At 51.4% G+C, this 26322-nt stretch overlaps 1 protein-coding gene across 1 annotated transcript in view; it reads right to left on the reverse strand.

Annotated features, from left to right (window-relative positions):
- Positions 1–26130, reverse strand: part of FAM193A (family with sequence similarity 193 member A) — a 61478-nt gene extending 35348 nt beyond the window's left edge. The window contains exons 1-9 of the mRNA XM_029949424.1: positions 25940–26130; positions 22547–22781; positions 16503–16627; positions 12523–12670; positions 5525–5602; positions 4177–4289; positions 3821–4063; positions 1302–1455; positions 1006–1185 (exon numbers count right to left, since the gene is read on the reverse strand). Coding sequence (XP_029805284.1) covers positions 1006–1185; positions 1302–1455; positions 3821–4063; positions 4177–4289; positions 5525–5602; positions 12523–12670; positions 16503–16627; positions 22547–22781; positions 25940–26040 — 1377 coding nt within the window. The 5' untranslated portion in view covers positions 26041–26130. The remainder of the gene's footprint in view (positions 1–1005; positions 1186–1301; positions 1456–3820; positions 4064–4176; positions 4290–5524; positions 5603–12522; positions 12671–16502; positions 16628–22546; positions 22782–25939) is intronic.
- Positions 26131–26322: the final 192 nt, after the last annotated feature.

Consider the following 26322-nt stretch of genomic DNA (forward strand, 5'->3'; position numbering starts at 1 on the left):
GGCGGCAGGGACGGAAGCAGGGGACGCTGTTTGGGAAGAGCTGGTCAGGATGCACAGGCTAGAAGAAGCAAGGGAACTGACTGTGCATTAGTGCAAGTCTTCTCCTTTGAAAGGGGAAGAATAAATATTAGCATTTGCATAAATAACCACTAGAAAGACACACAACAACGAGTAAGACGGGTCACCTCCTGGGACTAGAACTGGGGTGGGGAGGTGCTGGCCGGGGCAGACGGTGAAGGACAAGGGGGCGAGCCTCAGTGTACCACCGTTCACCATGTCACCGTGGATCTACTCTGCCTATTAAGTAAGTTAATTAGCCACACACCTTGACCTTCATCTGTTCTTCCTTTCATCTAAAACTACGTGAGCATCTATTTATAAACTCTGTCTTTAAGACAGTTGTCTCATAAGGTACCCTCACCTTCAGTTAACAGAAAAACAGATAAACCTACCCGAAAAAAAAAAAAAAACCTCCCTTACAAAACCAGCCATTTCTGAAATTTTAACATTCATTAAAAAACTCTCCCTGGGTGGCTCGGTCAGCTAAGCATCCAACGTCGGCACAGGTCAGGATCTCACGGTTCACGGGTTCATGAGTTCGAGCCCCATGTCAGGCTCTCTGCTGTCAATGCTGAGCCTGCTTCAGATCCTCTGCCTCCCCGCCCCTCGTGCACGTGCACACGTGCGCACGCGCTCTCTCTCAACAATAAACATGAAGAAAACAAAAACAAAAACTCTCCCCTTGCTTCTTTACAAAACAACCCTCTATGCCACCCAAATACCTAGACCTACTCTGGGGAGCTGCAAAATCAAGCCCGTTGATTAGACTCAAGCAGTGAGGGGTCAGGAGCCATGTCTGTTTATTTTGTAAGCATGCTCTGATCCTCTCCAGCAGTTATTTGGAATCACACAATTTTGTATTCAATAATGCTCACATTTAGAGAAAATACACACAGAGAAAGACACCCTTGGCAAGACGCGAAGTTCAGAACGATAAAATCACACCTGCTGGGTTGGGTAAGACGGGGGAGGACTGTCCACTTTACTCTCCTCCTTCCTGGGGCTCCCATTCCCGAGAGCCCCGTCCTGCTTCGGGGCCCCCGGCGGCTCGCCGCCGCCCTCGCCGTCCGCCTCGTCGTCGTCCGCCTCTGAAGAGCTGCTACTGGTGCTGCTCACCTGAGGGGACTTGAAAAACCACCTTCATAATTTATACTTTTCAAAATGGAAGAATATAAAAAAGTAAGATGCCAGATGGCCGTACTCTGCCGTTTACTGTCACCATGAAGAAGCTGGGCCCATACCTCATCTTTCAGAGCCATGTTTTCCCCGCCGCCGTTCAGTTCGCTGTGGAGTCCGTTCATGTTGGCCGCCACCTCAGTGTCGTCGTAGTTACTCAACGGATAAATATCAGCAAACTTAGCTGACAGCGGTGCAACGTCTTCATCGTCACTGCAACTGAGACAGGCAGAGCTGGTCACCACGGGGCGGCTCACCGGCCACTAAGCACAGACGCCCCCTCTACGGGCACCGCCCTCACTCACCAGAGTATTACACCGAGCGCCGCGCGCACTTCTTAATCTCTCAGAAACCTGACAAGGAGAAAAACGCTCGAACAACTACCATTTGTGCTATTTAGAAGAATGGAAAACAAAACTCCAAACGTGAAAAATGTTGGGGAAACCGTAAGATATAATCAGATTAATCACTGCATTTCCACTCAACTCGAAGTGTGCTGGCGTACAGCTGTTCTCGGCATTTCCAAGCAGACACGATTTTGTACTAAAACTGACAGAGTACAAAGAACTGCCGAAATGTCAGACGGAGCCAGCTGAACAAAACTTCAAGGCACTTACCTGACAAAACACTATCAGTTGTTTGTTTTTTTTACTATAAGCCAGCTCTGGACAAGTCAGTTATGATCTTAAGTAAATATCAGCTTTAGCAAGACATCTAAACAATGAGCAAATAAAATATTTACTAAAAATTGTAAGCAAATTTCCAGGCTATAGCCAATGAGGGCCACTTCAAACACACGCTTTTCTGGTGCGGGGAAAGAGTGGGCACAAGGCTCCCGGTTCAGTGCAAACCGTTCGAGGTGTGACGTGACCACACATGGTCACCCCACCGTCTACACGGACATGCCTCTGAGTCCGTCTTGTGCCTCAGCACACAGTCACCTCCAGCAGGGAAAGGCCTAAGAACTGGCGATCTTTTAGCTTTAGAAGAGCATCTGGAATTGCTCAACTCAGATACCTTTTGCTTTTTTAGAAAAAGCCCTCGTGCCACAGCACACGGTAACCGGGAACTCAGCCAGCGAGGCACACAGTGCCCCCCGGGGCCGGCTGCGCAGCTCCCCGAGGGCCCGCGGCACCTGAGGCGACAGAACGTTTTGCCTTGGTCAACACGTACACCGGCTCCTGAGATGCTGTCACCACCACGACCCACCGAGGAGGAAACCGAAGTTCAGAGGTGAAGCGATCACATCGTCTGCTCGACGTAACGAGAGCTGCATCGGCCTGAAGCCCACCAAACCGGGCAGTGCTGCACAGGGACCAAACCGCCCGGCTCTATCTAAGCACCTTCGCCTAATGGCGCCAAGAAAGACCCCCCCCCCCCCCCCCCCCCCCCCCCCCCCCCCCCCCCCCCCCCCCCCCCCCCCCCCCCCCCCCCCCCCCCCCCCCCCCCCGTGCCAAAGGCAACGCCGCAGGCCTCCAGGGGACAGCAGTTCCTATTTGGCGGACAGCAGCCCCAGGCTGCCGAAGGCCCAGAGGCACCGAGGGGAAAGGTGCCCGGGGCCCACTTCCTCCAGCCCGAGACAAGGCACAGGAGCTCCCACCTGACACTGGCAGCTGTGACACGTGAGCAGGACGGGCTCTCCCAACATGCTCTGACTGGGCCGTCCGTGTTTAACGGCGGCGCGTTTTTTAAGAGGCCGGTGAACAGCTGGCTGGGAAACCCTCACCGCGCCAGAGGCTCCCAGAGAGAGCGCCGCGTGGCCCGGACTAAAAAGCAGTTTGAGCTCGACAGAGTCATGGCGTTCAGACCAATCCCTCCGGAATTATTTTGTGCTGGAGACCAAATCCGTATTGAGGACTGGAAGGCTCCAAAGGAAAGCCTCAGAGCCATCGTGAGAAATCCAGATGGAGGCGGGGAGATGGCTGAGAAACGCTGGACTGGGGACCCCTGCCGACATCTGTCACCTCCACAGTGCTCACGACACCCCTATGCTCCATGATAAGCAAAATACAAACCGAAACTCACCGAAGTAAAATAAAAGCACACATCCCCGTGCCACTGTCCAGACGTCAGGCGGAAAGCCTCAACAAGTGACAGGGTCACAACCCTGAACAACCGTGGGACCACCACCCACAGGGTGAGCTGGCGACAGCGGCACAGCCACCTTGCTCACACAAAAGGGACTTCCAGATAAGGTGGGAATGTGGAAATCAGAACGTTTCCATCGCTCACTAAAGTGATCGTCTGGGTTTTTAGCAAGACACGGAAGCAGCACGAACGCCCAACGGACGGATGGCCAGGCAGGGTGAGCCTCGGGCTGGTCCTCCTCAGATAAAACGAAGGGCCGTGAGGCCACAACTGAAGAGACACTTCCCTGCACACTGACATGGGTTTTCTCTCCTGGCATTTATTCATTTACCGGATTTTTTCCCCAGGGAATGAAATAGTGTCAAAGTTTGGGTTTACTAATTTCGTATTTTAAAAGTTGCTTAAAAAATGAAGGATCCTCTTTCTGGAAAAGCACTATATGCTCATTACTGGGTCACGTAAATTTCTGAAATCTTATTACGAAGTCACAACTTACAAAGCTGGTGCAGAGCCATTGTCTGTGAGGATGAGTCTGGGGTGCTGCTGAACTGTAATGGGCGAGCTGGAGCCTGACCCTGAGCTTGCCGAGGACGCGCTGGGTGGGCGCATCTCAGAGAGATAGTCGGGAGCAGAGTCCACTGGGAGGGGCAGCTGGTGACCGTGGATGTCGCCAGTGACGGGGGGGTCCATGACACCGCAAGTGAGGATGTGGGAGAGGCTGCAGTCGTCACAGGCACACCTGAGTGGGAAGAACAGACAGTCACCCGGAGAGCCGGAGACCAGGTCGGACGACTCCGCTCTGTCAGGGTCAGCACCTCTGCGGAGGGCGCCCACACGGCAGCGCAGGCTCACCTTCTCCTGTAGTTGCAGTTGGGGCAGTCGGGCATGCTCAGCCGGGAGGACAACATGTGCCTCATGGCGTCCGTGAAGTTGTTCTCACCAGCGACTGCCTTCTTATTGGTTAGCTGGAGGGCATCATCAAGCGAAAGATTAACTTTGTAAGACACAGCCCCCCGCTTAGGTGGTTCGAGTTTTCAATAATCGTGGTAATATGTATCACGCCCATCTACAAGCCAGTGGCCACAGGTTCCGAGAGCAGGAAAGGGCCAGGAACGGGGGCAGAGGGGCCAGGCCTGAAATACGCAGCAGCCCTGGCTCGAGCTGCACAAAGGCCAGGGCGCAGGAACCCCCGGCCAGCGTCTCGCCAGCCGGCACCAGCCGTGGCCTCCGTCGGCTGGGTACTTCCTAGGAACCAGGAGTTCAGAGCTAAACTGTGGCCCCCAAGGAGCTCAGACCCTGAAAGAGGAAACCATGAGGTGGGAGGTGCTCCCGCATGGGTCTGTGCAGGGTGCCGAGGGAGACAGAAAAGCAGCTCAGCAGGGCCTGCCGGGGGGGTGGGGGGGGCGGGTAGGGGTAGGGAGGCAGTGCTGGCAATTCTGACAAAGGCAAAAAAAGGAAAAAAAAAAAAAAGGCCTCCGGGTTAGAGCAGAGCACTGAGCTAAGCATCCATGAAACCCTGGGCTGAGCAGGAAGGGGTCTTGAGAGACTGGGAGGAGGACACTGTGCCCAGCAGTGTAGCCCGGAGGCACACGGGCCTGCACACATGGAGCTGCAGCACCAGAGTGGCATTTATGACATGTGGTGGCAGCGGGCAGGTGGAGCAGGGCCAGGTGGGGAGGACGCCTACCGCAGGGACAAGGGCCAGCACGTGAATGGGGCAGAGCATCTGGATCTCAGTGAAGCCCGGGGACCAGCTCTGGCAATGGGAGGGGTGACGTCAGAAGGGCCATTTGATAGGACAGAAGCCATGCAGGAAGGGTCGGGGGCCCAGCCTCCCCCCCCCAGCCGACCCTCCCCCGGCAAGCCTCAGAGGAGCAGAGGGGCAGGGAAGGGCCTGTGGGGGAAGGAGGGAGGGAGGGAGGGGTCAGCAGCCACCTGGAGGCATGGCCCAGGCAGGTGCGAGGCCGCGGGCCTCGGGGAGGTGGGCCCAGCCCCGCTCGTGACCTCACCACCTGCCTAGAGCGGCCCCTTGATGAATGGGTTTTTCCTTGAGGAATACGGAGGATGTGGACAGAGATAAGGACGCTTAGTTTATCTGGGGCTGATAAGGCCATCTTAGAGGCAGCAGGGCAGGGGCCTTGGAGTGGCGGGGCTTCCCGAGCTGCTCCTGCCCTGGCCAGCGGCCTCCCCACGGCCTCACCTGCTCCTCAATGAATCGCCGCTGCTTGAAAAGCTCCCAGTCCTCCGTCGGCACGCGCTGCTTGGTCCTCATGGTCATCTAGTGAGGAGACAACAGAGCCTCAGGGCCAGCAAGGACCACCCGGCGTCTGCGAGGGGAGAGCTCAGACCAGGGGCCCGTGGGGAACTCGGGGGCGCGCACATTGAAAGAAGACAGTACGATGTCAGCCGAGTCTGTCGCTGCAGCAGGCGAACACTCACCTTCACCGACAGCCTGCTGCATGTGCCCTGCCTGAACCAGACATCCAAAACTGAAGATGCGCCCCCTGCCGGTGACGAGCCCGTGGATGGCCCCGGACGCGTCACAAGGGGCGATTCGGTGCGGCTGCGCTCACAGGAGGCCCCCGGAGGAGTCACTTCCACAGAAACAGAAGGTAGACGGGGGCTCCAGGGACTGGGGGGGAGTGGGGGGAAAGGAGGGCTGCTGTGCAGTGGGGACAGGGTGTCCGTCGGAGAAGGTGGACACGTTCTGTAGGCAGAGGCTGGGGACGCTCACAACAGTGGGAATGTCCTTTCTGCCACTGGAATGGACACTTCGCAGTGGTTAAAACTGTAGACTTTAGGTTATGTGTATTTTACCACAATCAGAAAAGAAGCCAAATTGAGGGAGACAGGGAATCAAGAATGGACTCAAAGGTACAGTTTTAGTAGGTCGATGGAGGCTATGAAGCAATTAAGTCCTGATGTTTACCTAAATGTATTCTCTTAACTATTAAAAACTTAAGAATAACCACTAAAAAGATAGACATGGGCTATTATATCTTCCAAATTGTCAGAACAAAGAAAAGGAGATGGCGGGGGGACATACTTAGTCCCATAGGCAAGAAAATGCTACCAATAAATCATCCAAAACAAAACCAGGGTAATTAAAAAAAATAAATTCATGTTCTTGAAAAAAACATTTTTGATCATTTAAACCATAAGAAATCACAATTACAAGCACAGTGCGCAGCAAGAACTGACGGCAGTCCCACAGATCTGATGACGTAAGATGTGCCCAACATGTGCCAAAACCGGACCGGTTTAGATGCCTTTCTGAGAACGAGACAGAACAAAGGACTGAAAAGTATGTGTTCAACGTAAGAAGCCAAAGGAACAAAACAAAAACAAGAAACAAACCAGTAAGGCAGGAAGCAATTAAAGGTAAAGGCAGAAATTATCAGGAAAATAAAGAAGCAAATGTGATCACTAAACCCGAAAGCCCCGGTTCCCACCCCCCAGGCTGAGCAGGACAGGAAAAGGCCCCACAGAAGAAGCGGGGCTTCTTTTCCACCCCAGAAGGAAGTGACTGCGCGAGGCAGTTCATACCCAAAGAAAAGCTGTGAGAGGGCAGCCCGTGGGCTGGTCAGGTGCCTGCACGGTGCTTTTTATTTATTTTTTATTAAAAAAATTTTTTTTCTTTACATTTATTTTATATTTGAGCACAAGTGGGGGAGGGGCAGAGAAAGAGGGAGATGCAGAATCTGAAGCAGGCCTCAGGCTCTGAGCCATCAGCAGGGGCGGAACCCACAAACCCCGGGAGATCACAACCGACTGAGCCCCCCAGGCGTTCCCCGCACGGTGCTTTTTAAAAAGCTGAGTCAACATCAGAAAGGTCTTGTGATTCCACCTGACAGCCAGACTTCTCTGGATGCCTCTGCAGCTCGGAGGCACCTGCCCTTCGCCACCCCCACCCCTGGCCGAGATGTGGTGCTCCCTTCGGTGCAGATGGTGCTCTCTCCACAGAATGCGCCAGGGAGGCAGGCGGGGGGCAGCAGCTGCTCCGCAGCCTCCCCTTCGAGCACAAGCTTGTGACCCCTTGTCTAAACAAAGTGGACAGCCTCCTGGGTATCACTTTGTGGAGCTTATTCATGAAGCAAAAACCCCAGGACACAAAGTAAAATGTAAATTGAAAAGGTAGCACAAGACCTATAATCCTCGCTCCTCCTCCCTGCAAAATAAACCATGCCCCAGATTTTAGGGTAGATTCCTTCAGATCCTTCATGGGAAAAAAAATTTAACTGGATGCTGCTAAAAAAGCCATGGGCAGCTTCTCAATTCATACTACGGGACAAGCATAACCTTTATAAAGAATAGAGAAGGCCTCAAAGACAAATACTCAATGATTCCTCAGAATACAGACACTAAAATCCTAAATAAGAGATCAGCCACTTAAATCTAATAATGGGGTAACAGAGAATACACCATAATCTAGTAAGACTTTAATTCCAGAAATGCAAACATGTCTCAAAATTAGGAAATCTAATCTCTCACTTCATATAGAAAAATACATAAAAGAAAACCCCTTGCAATCAAATTCAGTATCTGTTTCTGTTTTTTACATAAATCATAACTTTAACAAGCTAAAAAACGGAACCTTCCTTAATCTGCCAAGAACTATGGCCAGAGCGAGGCAAGCGCAGGACCGGACGGGAGGCCGGAGCAGGGCGCGCTGCGCTGCAGGCTCCAGCCGAGGCCAGACAAACCCGTCCAAATGCTGGAGAGGGTAAGACAAAACTATTGTCGGAGGAGTCATGGTCTCCTAGAAAATTCGAGACCGCCAACTCAGAAACTACTGGAGAGTCGGTGAGGGCACTGGGTGGAGTGCCAACGGCACGACAGTGCGGCCTGATGTCTGAAGCCTCCAGGTATAAACTTGATAGGAAGCAAACAAATGGTAAAATCGTAACACGGAATACAGAAAAACAACCTAAAAAGAGAAATATACACCATCTTCTTGGATGGGAAGATTCAAAATTGGTGCCAGTCCGCCCTTTACCTTGGTATGTCTGCCGTTTTTAGGAAAAACCTTTTTCTCATAAGTAGCTATTACTATTGCACATTTAAAACATGATTTTAAAGGAGCTAGACATTAGGAAAGGTAGTAATTATTTTAGTACAGAACTCAGTACAGAGTCAATAGAACCTTCTCTTTTGACTCTCCCCTCACATCCTCTGTGATTAATTTTTCTGAACATTTGGGTACGTGCAGGCTTCTGTGTCAAACAACAAATAAAGGACACATTTTAAAAGGCAGCAAAAACAAGTGATTTCAAGCTGTCTGCCATCCCCCACGCCCATGCTTACTTGTGAATACTCCATTATTTTACGCGTTTTGAAACCTTAAAATTACTACATAATTCCTAAACTGCTACGTGATTAGAAGTGACTGGCATCCATTCTAAGGATTCTAGAAAGATCAATACCTTCCAGATGTTGCTAAAATTACTCAGTTTCCCTAATTTGTATTAATAGCATCATGGTTTCTTGATAGAGGAGTGAAAATAAGAATTTTTTTGGTTGCTTTGTAAGGATGCCTTTCTTTGTGGGGGGAAAATCTCTCTTCTTCCTTTTTCTTGTGGTAAAATCCACATAACATAAAACTTACCATCTTAACCATGTCTAAGGGTGCAGTTCAGCGGAATTAAGTACATGCACATTGTTGTACAAGCATCCCTACCATCCGTCCCCAGAACTTTCTCGTCTTCCTCAACTGACATTCTGTCCCCAGTAGAAATAACTCCCAGTTCTCCCCTTCCCCCCCCTCCCCAGCTCCGGTCCCCAGGAGTTACACTTTCGGTCCCTAAGAATCTGCCTATGGTAGGAACCTCATGTAAGTGGAGTCCTACCATATTTACCCCTCTGTATCTGCTGTTTTTCACTGTGGGAGTCCGGGTTTCCTTCATGTTTCTGGTCTTCCACTTAGGTCCTTGATCTACCCTGAGCTCGTTTTTGCGTATGGCGTGAGGGAAGACGCCCGGGTCACTGTGCGTGTGGGTGTGCGGTTCTCCCAGCACCACCTGTTGAAAAGACTGACCTTCTCCCTTCGAGTGGTCTTGGCACCCATCCTGAACATCACCTCTGGCTCTCTGTCTTCTTGGTCTACAGGTCTGTCCTCATGTCAGACCACGCTGTTTTGATTGTTGTACCTTCATATAGCTAACTTTTGAAATCAGGAAGTGTGAGCCCTCTAGTTTGGTTGTTCTTCTTCAAGACTGTTCTGGTACCTGGGTCTCCTGAGACCCCATATGTATTTTAAGATGGGTTTTTCTTTTTTCTTAGTGTTTATTTTTGTGAGGGAGTGGGGCAGAGAATCCCAAGCAGGCTCTGTATTCCCAACAGCGAGCCTGATGTGGGGCTCAAACTCCAAAGCCGCAAGATCATGACCTGAGCTGAAGTCACTCAACTGACTAAGCAACCTGGGTGCCACAAGATGGATTTTTCTCTTTCTACAAAAACAACTTCATGATTTCGGCAGGGATGGTAGAGTCTGTAGACCACTTTCGCTGATATGGACACTTTAACATTATTAAGTCTTCCAACAAACATGGCACGCACTCCCTTCATGTCTTTGTTAATTTCTTTCAGAAAGTTTAATAGTTTTCACTGTATAAATCTTCCATGTCCTTAAGTAAATTAATTTAAAAAGATTTTACTCATTTTGATAGTGTTGTAAACGGGATTTTCTTTTTACAACTTCCTTTGCAGATTGTTTGTTCTTAATGTATAGAAATATAACTTTTTGTGCACTTTGTTTCTAATGCTTTGCTGAATTCAGTTATTAGTTCTAATAGCCTTTTTTTTTTTTTTTAACAGTCTTTAGGACTTTCTACACCTAAAATCATTATCACCCGTAGAGATAATTTACCTTCTCCCATCCCAGTGTGGATGCCTTGCATTTTCGTGGCCTCGCTGCTCTGCCCGGGACCGCCGGGACCGTGTGAACAGACGCGGTGAGAGCAGGCCTCCTGCTGAGGAACGGCTTTCGGTCTTGTGCCCCGGGTGGGGCGGCTCCTGCGGGTTTTCACACGTGGCTTTCTTCTGTGGCCAGTAGTTCCCTTCTGTTCCTCGTCTGTTGAGTGTTAAATACTGTCAAATGATTCTGGTGCATCGATTGAGACAATCCTGGTTTTTTTCATCCCCTCAATTCTGCTGATGTGGCATATTACATATTTATTCTCCTTCCATCCCAAGAATAAATCCCACTTGGTCATAGTGTAAAGTTTTTTTCAATACACTGCTGAATTCTGTTTGCTTGTACTTTGTTGAGGATTCTGCATCACCGTTCGGAGGGATGTCGGCCTGTAGCTTTCTCACAGCGTCTGTCTGGCTCTGGTATCGGGGTAACGCTGGCGTCACAGGATGACTGGGGAGTTTCTCTAATTCTGGAAAAGTCTGGGGAGGACTGGTGTTAGTTCTTCTTTAAATATCTGACAGCATTCACCTGTGAAGCCGACAGGTCCTGGGCTTTCCTCTGCGGGGAGATTCTGGATTACTGACTCCGTCTCCGTACCCGCTGTAGGTCTATTCGGACTTTCTGTGTCTCTGTGACTCGGTCCCTGCAGGCTCCGTGTTTCCACGCATTTCTCCACGTCACGTAAGGGTACCTGAGTCGTTGGCGTACAGGTGCTCACAGGACTCTCTTACCATCCTTGTTATTTCTGTAGACTCGGTACTAATGTTCCCACTTCGTTTCTGATTTTAGTTATCTGTGTCTTCTCTTTTTTTTTTTTCTTGGTCTATATAACTCAAGGTTTGACAACTTCGATGATCTTAAAGAACAAACTTCTGGTTTCACGGATTTCCTTCTACTCTGTATTTTATCTGCTCTAATCTTTATTGTTTCTCTCCTTCTGCTAGCTTTGAGTTTAGTTTGCCTTTTTTCCCTAGATCCTTAAATTGTCAAATTAGGCTGCTGATTTAAGATCTTTCCTGCTTTTTATTGTAAGCATTTAGAGCTATAAGAACATGTACTTTTACTTATTTATTTTTTAATGTTTATTTTTGAGAGAGAGGGAGGGAGAGCAAGAGAGGGGCAGAGAGAGAGGAAGAGAGGAAGTAGGTTCTTTGCCGTCAGCACAGAACCTGACATGGGGCTCGAACTCATGAACTGCCGTACTTAACCAACTGAGTCTCCCAGTCGCCCCAGAACATGTACTTTTAAAGAAATAAATTTAACTTCAGGTTTACTTTTTAAAGACTGTATTTTCCTTCCTAGAGAAAACAAGTATATTGTTATTTTTATGTATATTCCATTTTTATCAGAATAGCAGTGGTAATACTATGTACTGTATTCCTAAATAGACATTTAACTTCAGGGACAGATACATTAAAAAATTACTGTTCTCAAAGGTTTTCTCCTTTTTTGCAAAGTCGCAGTCTTTCCTTTTTTTTTAAGGGTTGTCCTGGGGCATTTATGTGTTTAGTCACAGTTTAACTGGAGAAATGAAGAAAGAACTTCTAAAACCTAAACTGCATTTACATCCATCCTACCTGTAACGTGAGACGAGAAAGCGTCCACAGAGTCTACAGGGGCAGCGCGCGGACCCCCCTGATCCAAATCCCAGTCTCAAAGGGAAACCAAGCTCTGTTCGTGCCCCCTTAGTACTCCTCATGCCCTGTTCCCTTGAGAAGGGTGGTGCTGAATTTCCCCTCTTCTGTCCGCCCTCTGGCAGCTTTAGAACGACGGGCAGGCGGGCCGGGATGTCCTCTGTCGGTCTCGCTCTATGTCCCCCCAAGAGGTCCCTGCTGACCGGCTGCACCTGCCCTTCAGACCCCATCTCCAAGAGGAGGGCCCTGCCTTCCTGGTCCTCCCCCAGCCCTGTCAGCCCCCCGCCAAGTACAATCAACTACCTTCTGTCTGCGCTCCCCTTCTAGGTGGTGAGAGACCGAGAACGGGCTCTGAATGGCAGGGCGTTCAGGAAATAGTTCCTGAAATTACAAGGCTCAACAGCTCCCCAGCGCCCCATGGGCTCTCGGAGGTGACACTGAGCCGGGCGGCAGCCCATGCAAGTGACAGTGGGTGTAGCCAGGCCAGCGATGACCTGAGGCACAGCTGAATGAAGATCACTGTGGCACCACAATGTCTCTGTTCCCTCTGTAAAGTCAGGAGCCAGACTCCCTGGACCTGCACCTACCCCCAGTCCCCGGTCACCCTGGGGCGCGCCCTGCCCACAGCCTCTCCTGGAGGCGCGCACTCACCTGCTCATCCACATAGGCATCGATCCTCTGCTGGCACTCCAGCCACTCCTCAGCCACCCTGCGCAGCTCCTCCTCGGAGCGCTGGTACCGCTGCAGCAAGGTGCTGTACGTGTCTTCATTGCACGTGTCGTGTGTCGTGGTCCCCAGCCTAGGGAGAGAGACATCTCAGCAAAAGAAAGGCGCGCAGAGGCTCTGGGCCAGAGACCAGACGTTTGCTTCCGTCACCTCCTCTCCTGATGTGACAAGTGGGACACCACTGAGCACTGCACCTGGCTGCTCTGAGGGACCCAGAACAGAACCTGGTGTCACGAGGAGCTCCAAAGACAACACACGAGCGGTGAACACCACGGTTCCGAAAGACCAAGCCTCTGAGGCGGCCCCGGGCTCTGCACAGGGACTGCGTGGCCCCGCGGCCTGAGAACATAGCCTTCCGTCTTGCTGCTCGGGCACGCGGCAGCCACCTTCCCTCCCGTTCCTGCTTCCACAGCCTCTTGCTTCACGCAAAGCTCACTGTCTCTGGGACGCCGCCCTGCCTCTCTGGTAACACCTGGACACCGGGGATGTTAAGGGAGGCCGGCATCTGCCCGGCACACCCTGTTCTTCCCGCTCCTTCCAGAAGTGAGAAGTGCTCTCCTGCTTTACCAGGATCCGGGTTCCATTTCTGGGCCCATGGAGAGCAAAGCGGTCAGAGCACAGTGCATAGGCCGAGGGCTTACATTCAAGCGGAGCTGGGCTGGGATCCCGGGAAGGAACAAGGAACGCCCTCACGGCACACGACATCAGTGCCTCAAGTCTAAAGATTCCCTTTGTAAACGCGTCAGAGCCCCACGGAGAGATACGGTAACACTGATTACAAATAACATGCAGGTGAAAAAGTAAGTGATAAGGAGAGTGAAATAAGTCACTTTTGGCTAAGTTTATTCATAAACCTAATTAAACAGTTCCCTCACAATTAGCATTATGTATTTAAAATAAAACCAGTTGGGTAACCACTGCTAATATCCATAACAACAAAAAAGCAGTCAGTGAGGCTCCTGGTCTCGCCACAGGGAAGGAAACAAGTCTGATGAAGCTTCTGGACCCAGCACCCGGTCTAAGGCAGCACAGACAGAAAGCCTATGTGGTGCCCTGGAGGCACCCAGGCTGTGGGGTCCACGCCCCGGGTCTTCAACAGATGAATTACGAGGGAGAAGCGATGGCGGGGGGTGAGGACCGGGAGGGTGCAGCATGACCAAGGACCCGGGAAAAGACCGGGTGGGGGGCTGCTGCTCAACCATGACAGCGTCTCCGGGGTGATGAAAAAGTCCTGAGGACAGATTCGGGGATGGCTGCCCAAAGCTGTGAATGTAATTAGTCCTACCGGGTTGTCCACTTAAACACGGTTAAAACGGCAAGCCTCATGCTGTGCGTACTTTACCACGGTTTTCAATAACTGATGATGTGATATACCAACAGCCATCGAACTGTATGCTTTAAATGAGTGAATTGTACGGTACATAAATTCTATCTCAGCAAAGCTGTTAAAAAACAAGAGAGAAATAACTTTCTTGAACTAAGTCTGTTCCTTTACACGAGGTCAGCCTCACTTAATTTGTGTTTGAAAAAAAAAATACAAAAGACAAACCAAATAAAACACAGGCAAGACTACAGCAACGCAGGCCTGAGTAAGAGGAGGAGAAGAAAAGAAAGAGCCGGGCCGCCCTGGCAGCCCACTCAGCGGCAGCTCAGGAAGCGGCCTGGGCCTGGACAGGCCACCCGGAGGGACTGGCTTCCCGGGGGCCCTGGGACGCTCACTGCCAACCATTCATTGAGCTACACCTTTGCCTGGTGTAGTTTCATCTATATTTCACTTCATAATAAAGTTAAACACAGGGCCGGAGCCCACTGTCGATTAAGGTACTCACAGCCGCAGATGCGGTCATCACTTTAGGGGGTAGCATTTGTAGACAACTTGTCCCACAACTTATACGTGTTGTTAAATGGGTATCTGTACACCAGAAGCTCAAACCTGAACCGTTCCTGGGTCTGAAAAGGGGTCTGCCAGGGAGTACAGAAGAGCTGGTCTTTCAGGCGCCCCCAGCCCCCCTGGGGGGCGCTCCCTTGCCACCTCCTCCCCAGCTCCGTCCCCAGCTCTGTTTCCCGGGCCCCCACCCTGTTCTTGTGAGCAATACTTCAGCTTGACGGCAGGATTAACATTCAGGACTGACAAACTGCCCGTCTTTGGAGTCGGACCCTCACGTGCAACGAGTGAGTAAGAAATCTGGGTCTAACACAGTTTCAGGACGCGTTTCAGGTCCCGGTCACTCAGGCCCAACAAACTGACTGGCTCACCAGAAAAAGAAAACACAAGGCCCCAAAATCTTGCTGTAAGAACCCTGCCCCCTTCCCCAAATTCATGTCTTTTCATAAAACGTGCTTTTGGTGGATGTGAACGTTGTGACTAGGGACAAAACCACGTTTTGCATTTCAAAGTCACAATTTTGAATAGTTTCCTGACTCTTTCTGTGGGGGTCAAAGTTAGGACACTCAAGTCTCCATGCCCTCACCATGGAATGTGCCAGATGCTTGCAGAATGGAAAGGGTGGGTGGAGAGCAGGATGAGAGGAAGGGGATGCTGGGAGGGGTCAGGTGCCAAGCAGCACATAGGCCCCACCCACACGACACTCTGTTCTGATGTCTCTGCCCCCATTACCTTTATCCAACTGCTTTTGGTGTTCTTCTCTCTCTAGAGTGAGGGTGTGAAGTGGGAACAGTTATGACCCCTCAAATAGGATTTAGGAATACAGGAAATGAAAACTAGGTTGACACATGGGTTTCAAGAGGAAAAAAGTGACTGTTGTGTAAGTCAACCACAATAATAATTTATTTACTTAAAAATAATTTCCCTTCAGGGCGCCTGAGTGGCTTAGTTGGTTAAGCCTCCAACTTTGCCTCAGGTCACGATCTCTTGGTTTGTGGATTCGAGCTGTGCTGACAGCTCAGAGCCTGGAGCGTTCTTCAGATGGTCTCTGTCTCTCTCTGTCCCTTCTCTGCTCACACATGGTCTCTCTGTCTCTTTCTCTCTCTCAAATATAAAGAAACATCAAAAAAAACATCTCCCTTCTTTGTGAATCTGGTCCAAATAAATTTCAGAACATTTAAAGAAAGGTGACCACGGCCCGTGCCGTTACTGCATCTCGAGTGCGGAGGCCGCCCACACGTGGCCGAGTCCAGCAGGAAAGCGCCGCCGCCCTGCAGAGCCCTGGAAGCCCGCTGCCGGGCCCAGAGTCTCCTCCCAGCTCAGCATGGGCACGTGGGAACACACACGCCCCCGTCAGCCGGGGCACATGCCCTGCATACAGTCCTTGGCACCGCCATCCTGGCACACGTGAGGGAGCCCCAGGGACACCCTACACCAGGAAGAACCCATGTCCCGCGCAAAGGCACGGAGGGAACATCTGAGAGACACCAATCCCTGCCCTCGGCACCCAGGAGCCCCTGGCACGGCAGCCCGCCCTGGAGGCCTCCTCTCCCCTCCCACCCCCTCATCCCTCCTCCCTGCACACCTGAGGGCCACAGCACGGACGGCGCCACAGCCACCTGGCCACGCCGGAGTCTGGTCAAAGTAAAAACCCTATGTTTACCATAGCTTGGCCTTATTTACACGGAATTTGTGGTGTTAAATCTTTTGTTGCCCCAAGTTTTTACTCAAATTCTAGTTAGTTAACACCTATGGTAAAGGTGGTCTCAGTGCGGAATTTAGGGATTGGTCACTGGGTGCTGCTGAACCGTGGCAGCGCTAGAGCTGAGTCTGTCACGCTGAGGGTTCACTGTGTCGCTCTTAGGGTTTTGAGTTTCTGTCCAAGCTGTATTTTCTGTGAGCCCTGTGACTTCTCGGGCAAGAATCTGCACACTGCACTGGTGTTCAGATGCATGCACACCACAGGGAAAAGGCCCATGCTGTCAACCCACAGAGACACATGCAGATTAAGACCAGATACCTGATCTGCGACACCAGTGCTGGCAAGTTGCTCTGGAGAAGTGGCTCCGAAAAGACCAGGTTTTCAAACAGGTGTTTGTTATGCAGCTCCCATGTCACCTGGAACTTTTTCAAGTGTTCATTTTCCTAGTTAAATAAATAAATAAATAAGTGAACGAACGGAGAATGTACCGTACCGATGAAGACTCAAAACCTCCCGGAAGCGTCCACCCGGCTCCGTGCCTCTATACGGGCCCCAACGTCCTGTGGACGAGGGGGAGCTGCTCCCTGTGCACCCCGAGCACGCCCGAGGCAGGCCTCTGGCCACACGCACATGGGACCCCACCTCTCCTCCCTTCCGAACTCCTCAGCAGAGAAAGGAAGACACGCACAGTTGCAGAAACAATGGGGGGAGAGAGAAACACATGCATATATTTGATGGTCATTCCGTACAGCTGTGCTTCCAAAATGCACGGCAAGCCCTACTCCTCACACACGTTAAGTGCACACAAACGCCCTGATGCCACAGGAGAGTCATTTGCTTGCCTGTCTTGAGAAATCTCCCATTCTGATAGATGCAGATAATTTCTCCACTAGTGATATGCCATGAAAAGTCAGGTCTTTCCCTAATAAACGCAGGCAAACTCATCAGTTACTTGAGACATCTTTTAAACATTCAGGAGTGTCTTGGCTATCACGGAGAGTGACATCCGCTTGCCCTCAACAAAAGATGACGAGGACAGTCAGCGGTGCCTTTCCTGAACGCTGCACTCACGTGTGCCGGCTCCTGCTACAATCACGTGCACGTGGGGGCGACGCTCCCACCGCTCAGCTGCGCGTGCGTGTGCACTGCTTGTGTTCCACCGTCTTACTTCCGCAGGGAGACACTCCTTCCCTGAGCGACTGCCACCTCTAGGAACCGCTCAGCAAGCTGCAGCCACACTCTCTATGATGAAGTGCGCACGGTGACCACAGTTAGCGGTGTGTTCCACAAGTTAGCCACACCGAATCCAAGTGATCACACCAAGAGATGCAGTAAACATCTGCTCTAGGAGACTCCAGGCTTTGCCCCCGATAACTGGCTGGCGTGGGGGCCGCGAGGCCGAGGTAAAGTGCTCAGATCCTGTTCCTGAGCACAGACACCAGTGAGCCTGCTGAGCACACGCCAGTGCCCCACCAACGTGTGCCCACTGCGCCACCTGCAGCACTCTCCTCACACCCTACGGAGAGAGCGAGTGAGGAACCTGCAACGCCTGCAGAGAACAGCAAACCCCCAGAGTCACCTGTGTCCCCAGAGCTGGCTCTCACTCCCGCAGATGTGCCTTTCAGCACCTCTCGGAGCCATCAGTCAATACAGGAACGCTGGCCCAGGAACCTATAAACTCAGCCCCATTTCTGGACTGAAAAAAACCGTTACCCAAAAATGTAATAAGGACGTGGCCACAGATGACATGTTGAACATGCCACGTAGCACAGACTTCAGCAGAGACTACTCTGTGCAGGTGCTGTGCCAAGTACAGGGACACAAAGACCAACAGGAGGTCCCTGCTCTCCAGAGGCCAGAGGAGCAGGCAACGACCCGATTCACGACTCGCCTCTACAACAAGAACAGCAGGAGCTGAGGCAGCAGCAGCCGGAGCAGTCCCAGGGCCCACTGAGGGGCTCGGAGGAGGATGTGTGCACACGGCTGCGGGGTGGCGCCAGTGAGGGAGCGTGGCCGGGACTCAGTGCTGCCAGGGCTGGAGGCATGGAGGGCAAGCTCGCCAATGACGCAAGCTTGGGCTTCTCTTTTCTTTTTTTAATGTTTTTATTTATTTTTGAGAGAGAGCGCGTGAGCAGGGGAGGGGCAGAGCGAGAGGGAGACACAGAATCCGAAGCAGGCTCCAGGCTCTGAGCTATCTGTCCGCACAGAGCCTGACGCGGGGCTTGAACCCAAGAACTGCAAGACCATGACCTGAGCCGAACTCGGATGCTTAATCGACTGAGCCGCCCAGGCGCCCCAAGCTTGGGGTTTTCTATCCAAACTAGTTTTACTTCTCACATTCAACTGCAAGAAGGTTTTTGGGATTTGGAAGAAGAAAGAGAAGGTATTCAGAATCAAGTTCTGTAACAGACCTTGAGCAATACCAGGATATTCAAGATTCTTCTGTCCTGGTGGACGGAAATTCAGATTTCACGATTACTGCAGTCTAGCAAGGCATTTCATAGACAGTGAGCAGCAGAACTTCGGCCCTTATTTTAATATTTAAAATAAATGTTTTCCATCAGGCTCTGTGCTGACAGCTCAGAGGCTGGAGCCTACTTCAGAATCTGTGCCTCCCTCTCTCTCTGCCCCTCCCTCACATACACACAGGCGCGCACGCAATCTCTCTCTCAAACATAAACATTAAAATCATATGAATAAAATAAATGTTGCTAAATGTGAGCCTATCGAGGTCCTGAGCAGCTCAGTCATTTGAGCATCGGACTCTTGATTTCAGCTCAGTCACAGTTCCAGAGTCATGAGAGCAAGCCCCTTATTGGGCTCTGCACTGACTGTGTGACCTGCTTAGAATTCTCTCTCCCTCTTTATCCCTCAGCCCCTCTCCTCCACTCATGCACTCTCTCTCTAAAATTAAAGTAAAAACTTAATTTTAAAGACAAACTGTGAGACCCCCATCATCCTCCTGATTCCCCAGGGCAGTGTGGAATAAACCCACAAGCACATTTCCCATGAAAGTCATGTTTTTCAAACAAACTTTCTATGCCGAGATGTGTGCCGTGGGTTCTGCAGAATCAGAAAAACAGGAGATGTTTCCAGACGAGCCAGTCGAGTTAGCGGAGAACCAGCTGGCAGGCCAATTTGCTGCTTTAAGAAAAATAATTAACCCGATCTGTGGCCAATCATAAAATCTGAGCTTTCAAGTAAAAATCATAACTTTGGAAAACTGCCCCTGTGGCCTTGAAACTTCTCTGTTCTGATGAGGGTCAGTGGTGACAGTGACAAAGGTCACTTTTCACACTGAATATCATCAAGAAGAGCTGCACTAAATTATACAGTGAACCAGTATTTTCCAAACGACCAATGCACGATGCGAGAAACCCATGCGACAATGATGGCTCCGATGTTAACAGGACCGTCGGCTCAAGGGTTTCAGAGTCTACACTGCAACTAACCATTAACAGACTCTGGGGGCACCTGGGTGGCTCAGTCCGTTAAACGTCCAACTTCGGCTCAGGTCTCGATCTCGAGGTTTGGGAGTGTGAGCCCCGAGGTGGGCTCACTGCTGGCAGCGTGGAGCCTGCTGCAGCCCCTGTGGCCTCTCTGGCCCTCACTCGCTGTGCACATGCTCACTCTCTCTCTCCCTTTAATATACTCCCTTAAAATACTCTTCCCTTTTGCAAATACGTATCTGTGTGAGGCAGGAGTTTCTTCAACAACTGCAGCCAAAGCAACCTATGACAAAAGCATGAGTGGAGAAGCAGCTAGAAGAATCCATGTGTCCTCTATTTGATCCAGAAACTAAGGAGATTTGCAAACATGTAAATAATGCTCCTCTTCTTACTAAATATGTTTTAAAAACAGTTTTTTATTTAAAAATATGTGCTATTTATGTTATGTAATGGGCTCGATTCAAAAGTGATTTAATAGTTTTAAATTTGTTTTAATTTCAAGCAAATACGAATAGATAACATATACAAAGACAAAAGCCCTTTGGAATCCTCAGTTTGAAGATGAAAGGGCCCAAAGTCCAGAAATGTCGAGAATCACTGCCTCGAGACCCAGAGGCTAACGCGATCTTAACTCAGCTGCGTCAGTTTCTTACACTGCCAGGTCACCGGGTGGGCCTGGAAGGAGATTACTGTCACTCTGCGAGCCTTGCTGGATCCTGACTTGAACACCCGGACCATAAAAGAGGTTTCTGAGGTAACTGCGAAGTTCTGATACAGAGTGGGTGTAAGTCGTAGTAAGAAATCACGGCCAGCTCTGGTGACACGACAGGTTGCTGCGGTTACCTGGGATGACGCCGAGCCCACCACGGGCGCGTTGCTGATTTACTGACAGGACAGCCTTGACCGCTGTAAAGTGACCTGTGGCCTTGGGAGCTGCTGTCCCCAGCAGCCGCACCTTCTGAGACCACAAGCCTAGGCGGCAGCTGGTTCACCGTTACAAACTTCCTGGGAGGCTGTACTTGACCTCTACCCAAGAGCCCCAAGAGCACAACAGGCGTATGTCCTTGCTGCCCCTCCAGGCCGGGGGCCTCTCCTTCACTCTCACACTGAGGCCGTGGCCATCTGTGGGCCCAGCACTGTGCGCCGATGCCACCAGGGCGGTGGAGCTAGGCTGCACGTCCTGTCCTCCAGGATTAGAAGTCCTTGGAGCAAGTGGTGGCTCTGGAGCACACAAATCACTCAGTTTCCAGCTTCCAGTGTGTTTTTCAAGCCCAAGGCTTCTTCCCTCTCAGGCCCCCTCAGCAACGTGTTGTAAAAGCTTCCATCCTGTTTTAGTTTATGTTATTCATTAAGTCAGTTGTTTCCCTTGGAGGAAGGAAGAGTTCAGGGTACCTCGTCCGCTGAATCACTGGAAACCGAAGAGAGTGTCTCTACGTGCAGCCAAAGTGACACAAATCACCAACCAAACAGCTACATTTTCTTTCTCGCGCTTACAAATTTTTTTCCAAACCATAAGAAAGTATTTCTACGTAAACTTCTAAGAATCTGCTCCAATAACCAGGGTCCCCATCAAGGTTTGCTTCAAAAGCCATGCTCCACTCTAACTGCCCGAGGAGGGCGCGGCGGCGGCGCTCTCCACTGCTGTGCCCGAAGCTCAGCCAGCCAGGGGACACTCTGAACTTCGGCTGTCCCCTCTCACAGCAGACTCGGGAAGCTCTCAAGGCTGAGGTCACAGAGGAGGCAGCAGTAGATGTGAACTTCTGACTGCCTTTCAGTAAGCCGAGGCAGAAGAGGAAGAGCTGCGTGAGGTGTGCCAGGCAGGAGCGAGGTGCCGGAGGCGGGCCTGGCTCCGCGGGGCACTGGCACTGAGCCGCTGCTCCTTTCCCCACAGTGCGAGCTCTCCTCACGGCTGCAGGGAGCCCCTTACAGGAACGGCAAGGCCTACTGCAGGAATGCTTGAGGAAGGCCACGAAGCCCCTGAAATTCCTTGCAAAATTGTGTGTCTGTAAATTTCTCTAAGTGGGAAGGCCTGTCAACTTTAGAGTCCCATAAAGACCATTACATTTAAAATCTTAGAATTACTGGTTACTGTATTTGTTTCAAAATGTAGTTTTACCAGTGAGAAAGTACTCAAAACTAGCCCAATGAAGTATCACTTAGTAATAAAATTTAGGTGATGATGAACAGCTCCACAGACTACCAGCAAATCGCTACTTCTGTAACAGTCCAGAAAGCACGAATGGCTGGTCTCTTGGGGACACGGTCTCCTTCCAACCAGCAGTTGCACTGACTGACAGGGCTGACCGAAGGCACTGATCTCCAGCCTGGCTGGTTTCCAGTAACTGCCCTTCCGCTACGTGCCTCCTCCTACCCGTCTGTGCTAGCTCGCCATGTGAGGGGGTCAGAGGCCCACGAGGACATACCCGTGTGTCCCTGTTAGCACTACCACACAGGGCGGGGGCGGGGCTTCTCGCCGGTTTCTGTGAGCCCCCCTAACCCAGGGCTGGACTGTGGAATCAATGACTGAAAGCCACAGGGCTGTCGGCAAGTGCCCGCTCCCGAACCCACGCCCTGCGCGCACACGCACGCTGACAACGGAGTTAACGGCTTAAGACAGAAGCCGTCTCTCTTTCCTCTGCCTGTTAATGCACATTCTGGTCCTCACCTCATACGGTCCCCATCTCTCCCTCCTAGGCCTCTGGGTCTCCAGACAGTCTTCCTATGATGCGCCGCCGGATTATCACCCCACACAACACTTATCCCACGGGAAGGTCCAGAGAGAGAAGGGAGAGGAATCGGGTTCTCTCCCAGGTGCCCCTGTGACGGTGCGCGCGATCAACACACCAGCCTCCCAGCTTCGCCCGCCCACAGCCCTCCGCAGCAGAGCCGGAGCAAGGGGGCTTTCCGGCTTACCAGCGTGCCGAGGAAGGTGCTGATCGTGCGTGCCGCCTGACAGAGGGCGCCGTACTCCTCGAGAAGGAGGGAGATGAACTGGTGCGCCTGCGGAGGGCCCTGCAGCGCCGACGGGGCTTTCACTTTGGACGCGGCCGACAGCTGCCGGAGGAGTCGGACCTTCATCTCCAGCACATACTCTCTGGCCTGCTGTTCCAACCGCTGGTACAGCTGGTAAGGGTCCCTCTCACAGAGCCTGTGCAGAGAAGAGAGAGTCACCACTCGCCCACACAAGGCCCCCTGCGGAACTGTTCTATATGGGTGAGCAACGTCCCGGAGCCTCTGCACAGGCACCCACCCAACGACGGCAGTGGCTACCATCTTCAGCGAGAGGGGCCATCGCCCTGCTCAGCACAGAGGAGCCCAGGCACAGACAGCACCGAGAACTCCAAAGCCACCGGCGGACTGACAGAAGACCCAGTATTTACTCAGAGCTTACCCTGCACTAGCACTGGCCCTCATGTGTGCCGACTCAGATGATCACTGAGTTCGTCCCTCAGCTGGACACTGAAGTCCACACAGGCTGGGTAAAAGGCTGGGGCTCACACGACCAGCAGGTGGCAGCGCTTACACGTGGGCACCCCAGCCGCTGTCTCGGGAGGGATGCACTTTCCCAACCACAAGACTATTAAAGACACAGGAGACTGAAGACAATTTTCAATGCCCGTATGTTAGGTGAAAAGCAACGACCCCAGCGGAAGTGATACCTGGCTTGTAGGAATAATGCAGACTCTTCTGTCCTCCTTTCTAGGAATTCAGTATACAATCCAAACAGGCTTATTACTTTTATAATCAGAGGACACTGACAAAACATATGTCTCTTTTTAAGTTATCCCACCAAAAAACCCCAATAAAAGTGTATAAAATAAAAGCTCTAAAATGAAGAACAGGGAAAAAATTAATAGGCCTTTCCACTAGGCCGCAACAGCAGTTAACATTTCTATGAACTTCCTTCTTAACTTGTAGATAATCTACTTGTAAAGTGGCCATTTCTTCTAAGTGTGAGCTTCTGAGGAGCCTGAGACGGAAACCTAGGATCACTGGGGCAACGACAGCATCTCTCTGTGACCCGCCACCAGGAAGAAGCACTTTGAGGTCAGCGCTTCATTAGACATGAGCTGTAAAACCCATCAGGCTGCAGTTCCTGGCCCCACATAATGGATCCTTTCACCTTCTGGGCACCACATCTGGTCCAAAGGGAAGAACCTAAGTTGCCATCTAGTCCAGTGTTAAATTAGCATACCACCTGAGTTGCAAAGACAAGAACCAAGTGAAACCCAGCAATGGAACACGGGAAGCCTTATGCAAGACGTGGCTAGAGAAACAATAGAAACTGATGGGACTCCCACTGAGGCCAGTATGTTTCATAAAGACAGTTTCTTAATTTCCAGTACAACAACCAACCTGTGAAACAGAATGGATTTCATGTGTTAAATGGATACCACAGGAGGCTCAAATGACAATCAATCAAACTTATAGGGGACTGGATGCCTCTTAGGACAGCGAATTGCACATCCATTTTATTTTATGTCTCTGTCCATCTCTAAATCATATAAATTTTATGAAAAGGTCCTGAGGTACTTCTGCAAGTAGATTTTTTTAAAAACGTGTGACCAAGAGGCAGGAATATGCTGAAAATGCCACGGTAGCTCATTCATTCGCAGTCAACAAACACTGGCGCATGCGTGCTGACAGCTGGTCTAACCTGTCAAACCGCAGCAGTGAGGAAGCCAAGTAAATAAACTCGGCTCTCTGGACGCTTATGGCACATGCATCTGTGTGATGGAATTCTAGGCAATGGCAGTAACACAGTAAGAAAGAAGGCAAGGGGACAAACAGTGATGGCACGGAGATGCCTTAGGGTGGCCTCTTTCAGAAGGTGACTCTGAAAAGTAAAGTGAACAACGGAAGGGAGGAAAAACAACCTGAGGAAGGGAGAACACTGCGACAGGGAGAAGAGCAAATGCAAAGGCCCTGGAGCAGGGGAACTGTGGCCAGTAGAGGACCGGCGGGAGTCGGCACAGCTGGACGCAGGGGTTAGCAGCAGGAGAGCGGCGCAGAGCAGGACCATGCAGGACACCGAGGGCCACAGAGGAGGACAGGCTCCCAGAAACAGGCTTTTACACACATCCCTCATGTAAACAAAAACAGCAGTGTTCTTGGACACAAGGACTAGGGGAAGTACAGTATCTGATACACACACTTCAGATGGGGGCGTGAGATTTCCACTTTCTCAACAGTGTTATTTCACTACGAGAGCAAGGCTGTCCCCAAACCCTGCAAGTCCCAGTATTACCTCTGTGATCTCCACCGTGACCTGCCTCACCACACTGCACCCTCGGCGTCCTCGCCTTCTACGGCCTCGTTGGACGTTAGCCGCTCTGAAGCGCTCAGTGTGTGACGTCCTGGGCCCGAGGTGCAGCTTGTGTTTCTTCCTCACACTCACTAGGCAACCTAACTGGTGAGACAGGCACGTACCACCCCGACCCCCTCCTGGGACAGCAGGCCTTCTCCGGTCAAGCGCCAAACACACTGGCCAGATTCATCCACGAGTTACTAGAACCCACGGCCAAGCACTGTTCTCGTCTCCAGGATAAACTGTACTGCACAGCAAACAGGGTTTCTAAGACCCCCACAGGTGCTGCATTCAAAATGTGAGAAAAAGAAAACAAAAGGAGATTTGATCCATGAAATGTCTAGCTCAAATTTCTCTCTCTTCTTTGGAACAGGTCAAAAAAAAAAAAAAAAAAAAAAGGAAAAAGATGCTACAAAGTGTTAAGGAAGAATAAAAACGGCCACCTCGAGGTCTGTATCATCCTCAGGCACGAGGCGCTGCTGGAGACCACGTGCCTGTCCGAGCACCGCCCACGGGGACAGGCCTGGCTGCAGCGGGCTCGCCGCTCACACCACATGGGTGTTCTCAAGCTGCCTGACCTCACGGAAGCGGCTTCTCGCCTTGATGGTGGGAGAGCTGTCTGTCCTGTCTTCTCTGGGTTAATTACATGCAAGAGTGTCAGAGAACGTGCTTAAGTCACGTGACCTTGGCACAGAAAGTACTCAAAAAGCGGTATTATGGTCTGTCTCAGGGCTAAGAAATGCAAGAAACAGGTCAATTCGTTTTTTTTTTTTTTTATTATACAGACAAGAGGCGTTTCATCAGAATTAGAATTTGAAACTTTACCCAGCAAGCAGGCTTGCTTTTGGCAGTCTGTCTGCTGAAGCCTGGCAGTGGCCCTGGGGCGGGCAAGCGGGCTGAGCTCACTGGATCCTGAAAGGAGAGGCCCGCCCTCCCAAGCACAGGGGAGGCCTCCCGGCGGCAGTGAGGGCGGGACATGACACAGGGGTAACGTGTACCTATCCACGAGCTCCTGCACCCCCTCCTTGTCCGGCACGAGACTCTGGTCCTGGTCATCGGCCAGCGGAGTCCCCGCCTGGCGGTAAATGCAGCGGACCATGTAGCGCACTTCCGACCAGTAATTCTGCAGCTGCTGGGGCTCCCGGTCCGTCTCTGCCGTAATCTCTCTGTGAGATGGCACAAGAGCAAGGTCACGGTTAGTGCGGGGTCGGGGTGGCCCTTCACACCTCCGGCCAGCCCGAGGGGAGGCGGGCCGCCCCGTCTGCAGCGGCTCACACGAAGGGAGCCGACGCCCCTGGCATCCCGGGCTGGGACCGCCAACGCCCCCGCAGGCAGCTCTCACTCCCCGCTAAGCCCCTGCGCCCCTGCGCCCCCCGCGTCC

Source organism: Suricata suricatta, chromosome 1 (genome assembly GCF_006229205.1).
Source record: "Suricata suricatta isolate VVHF042 chromosome 1, meerkat_22Aug2017_6uvM2_HiC, whole genome shotgun sequence".
NCBI classification, from domain to species: Eukaryota; Metazoa; Chordata; class Mammalia; order Carnivora; family Herpestidae; genus Suricata; species Suricata suricatta.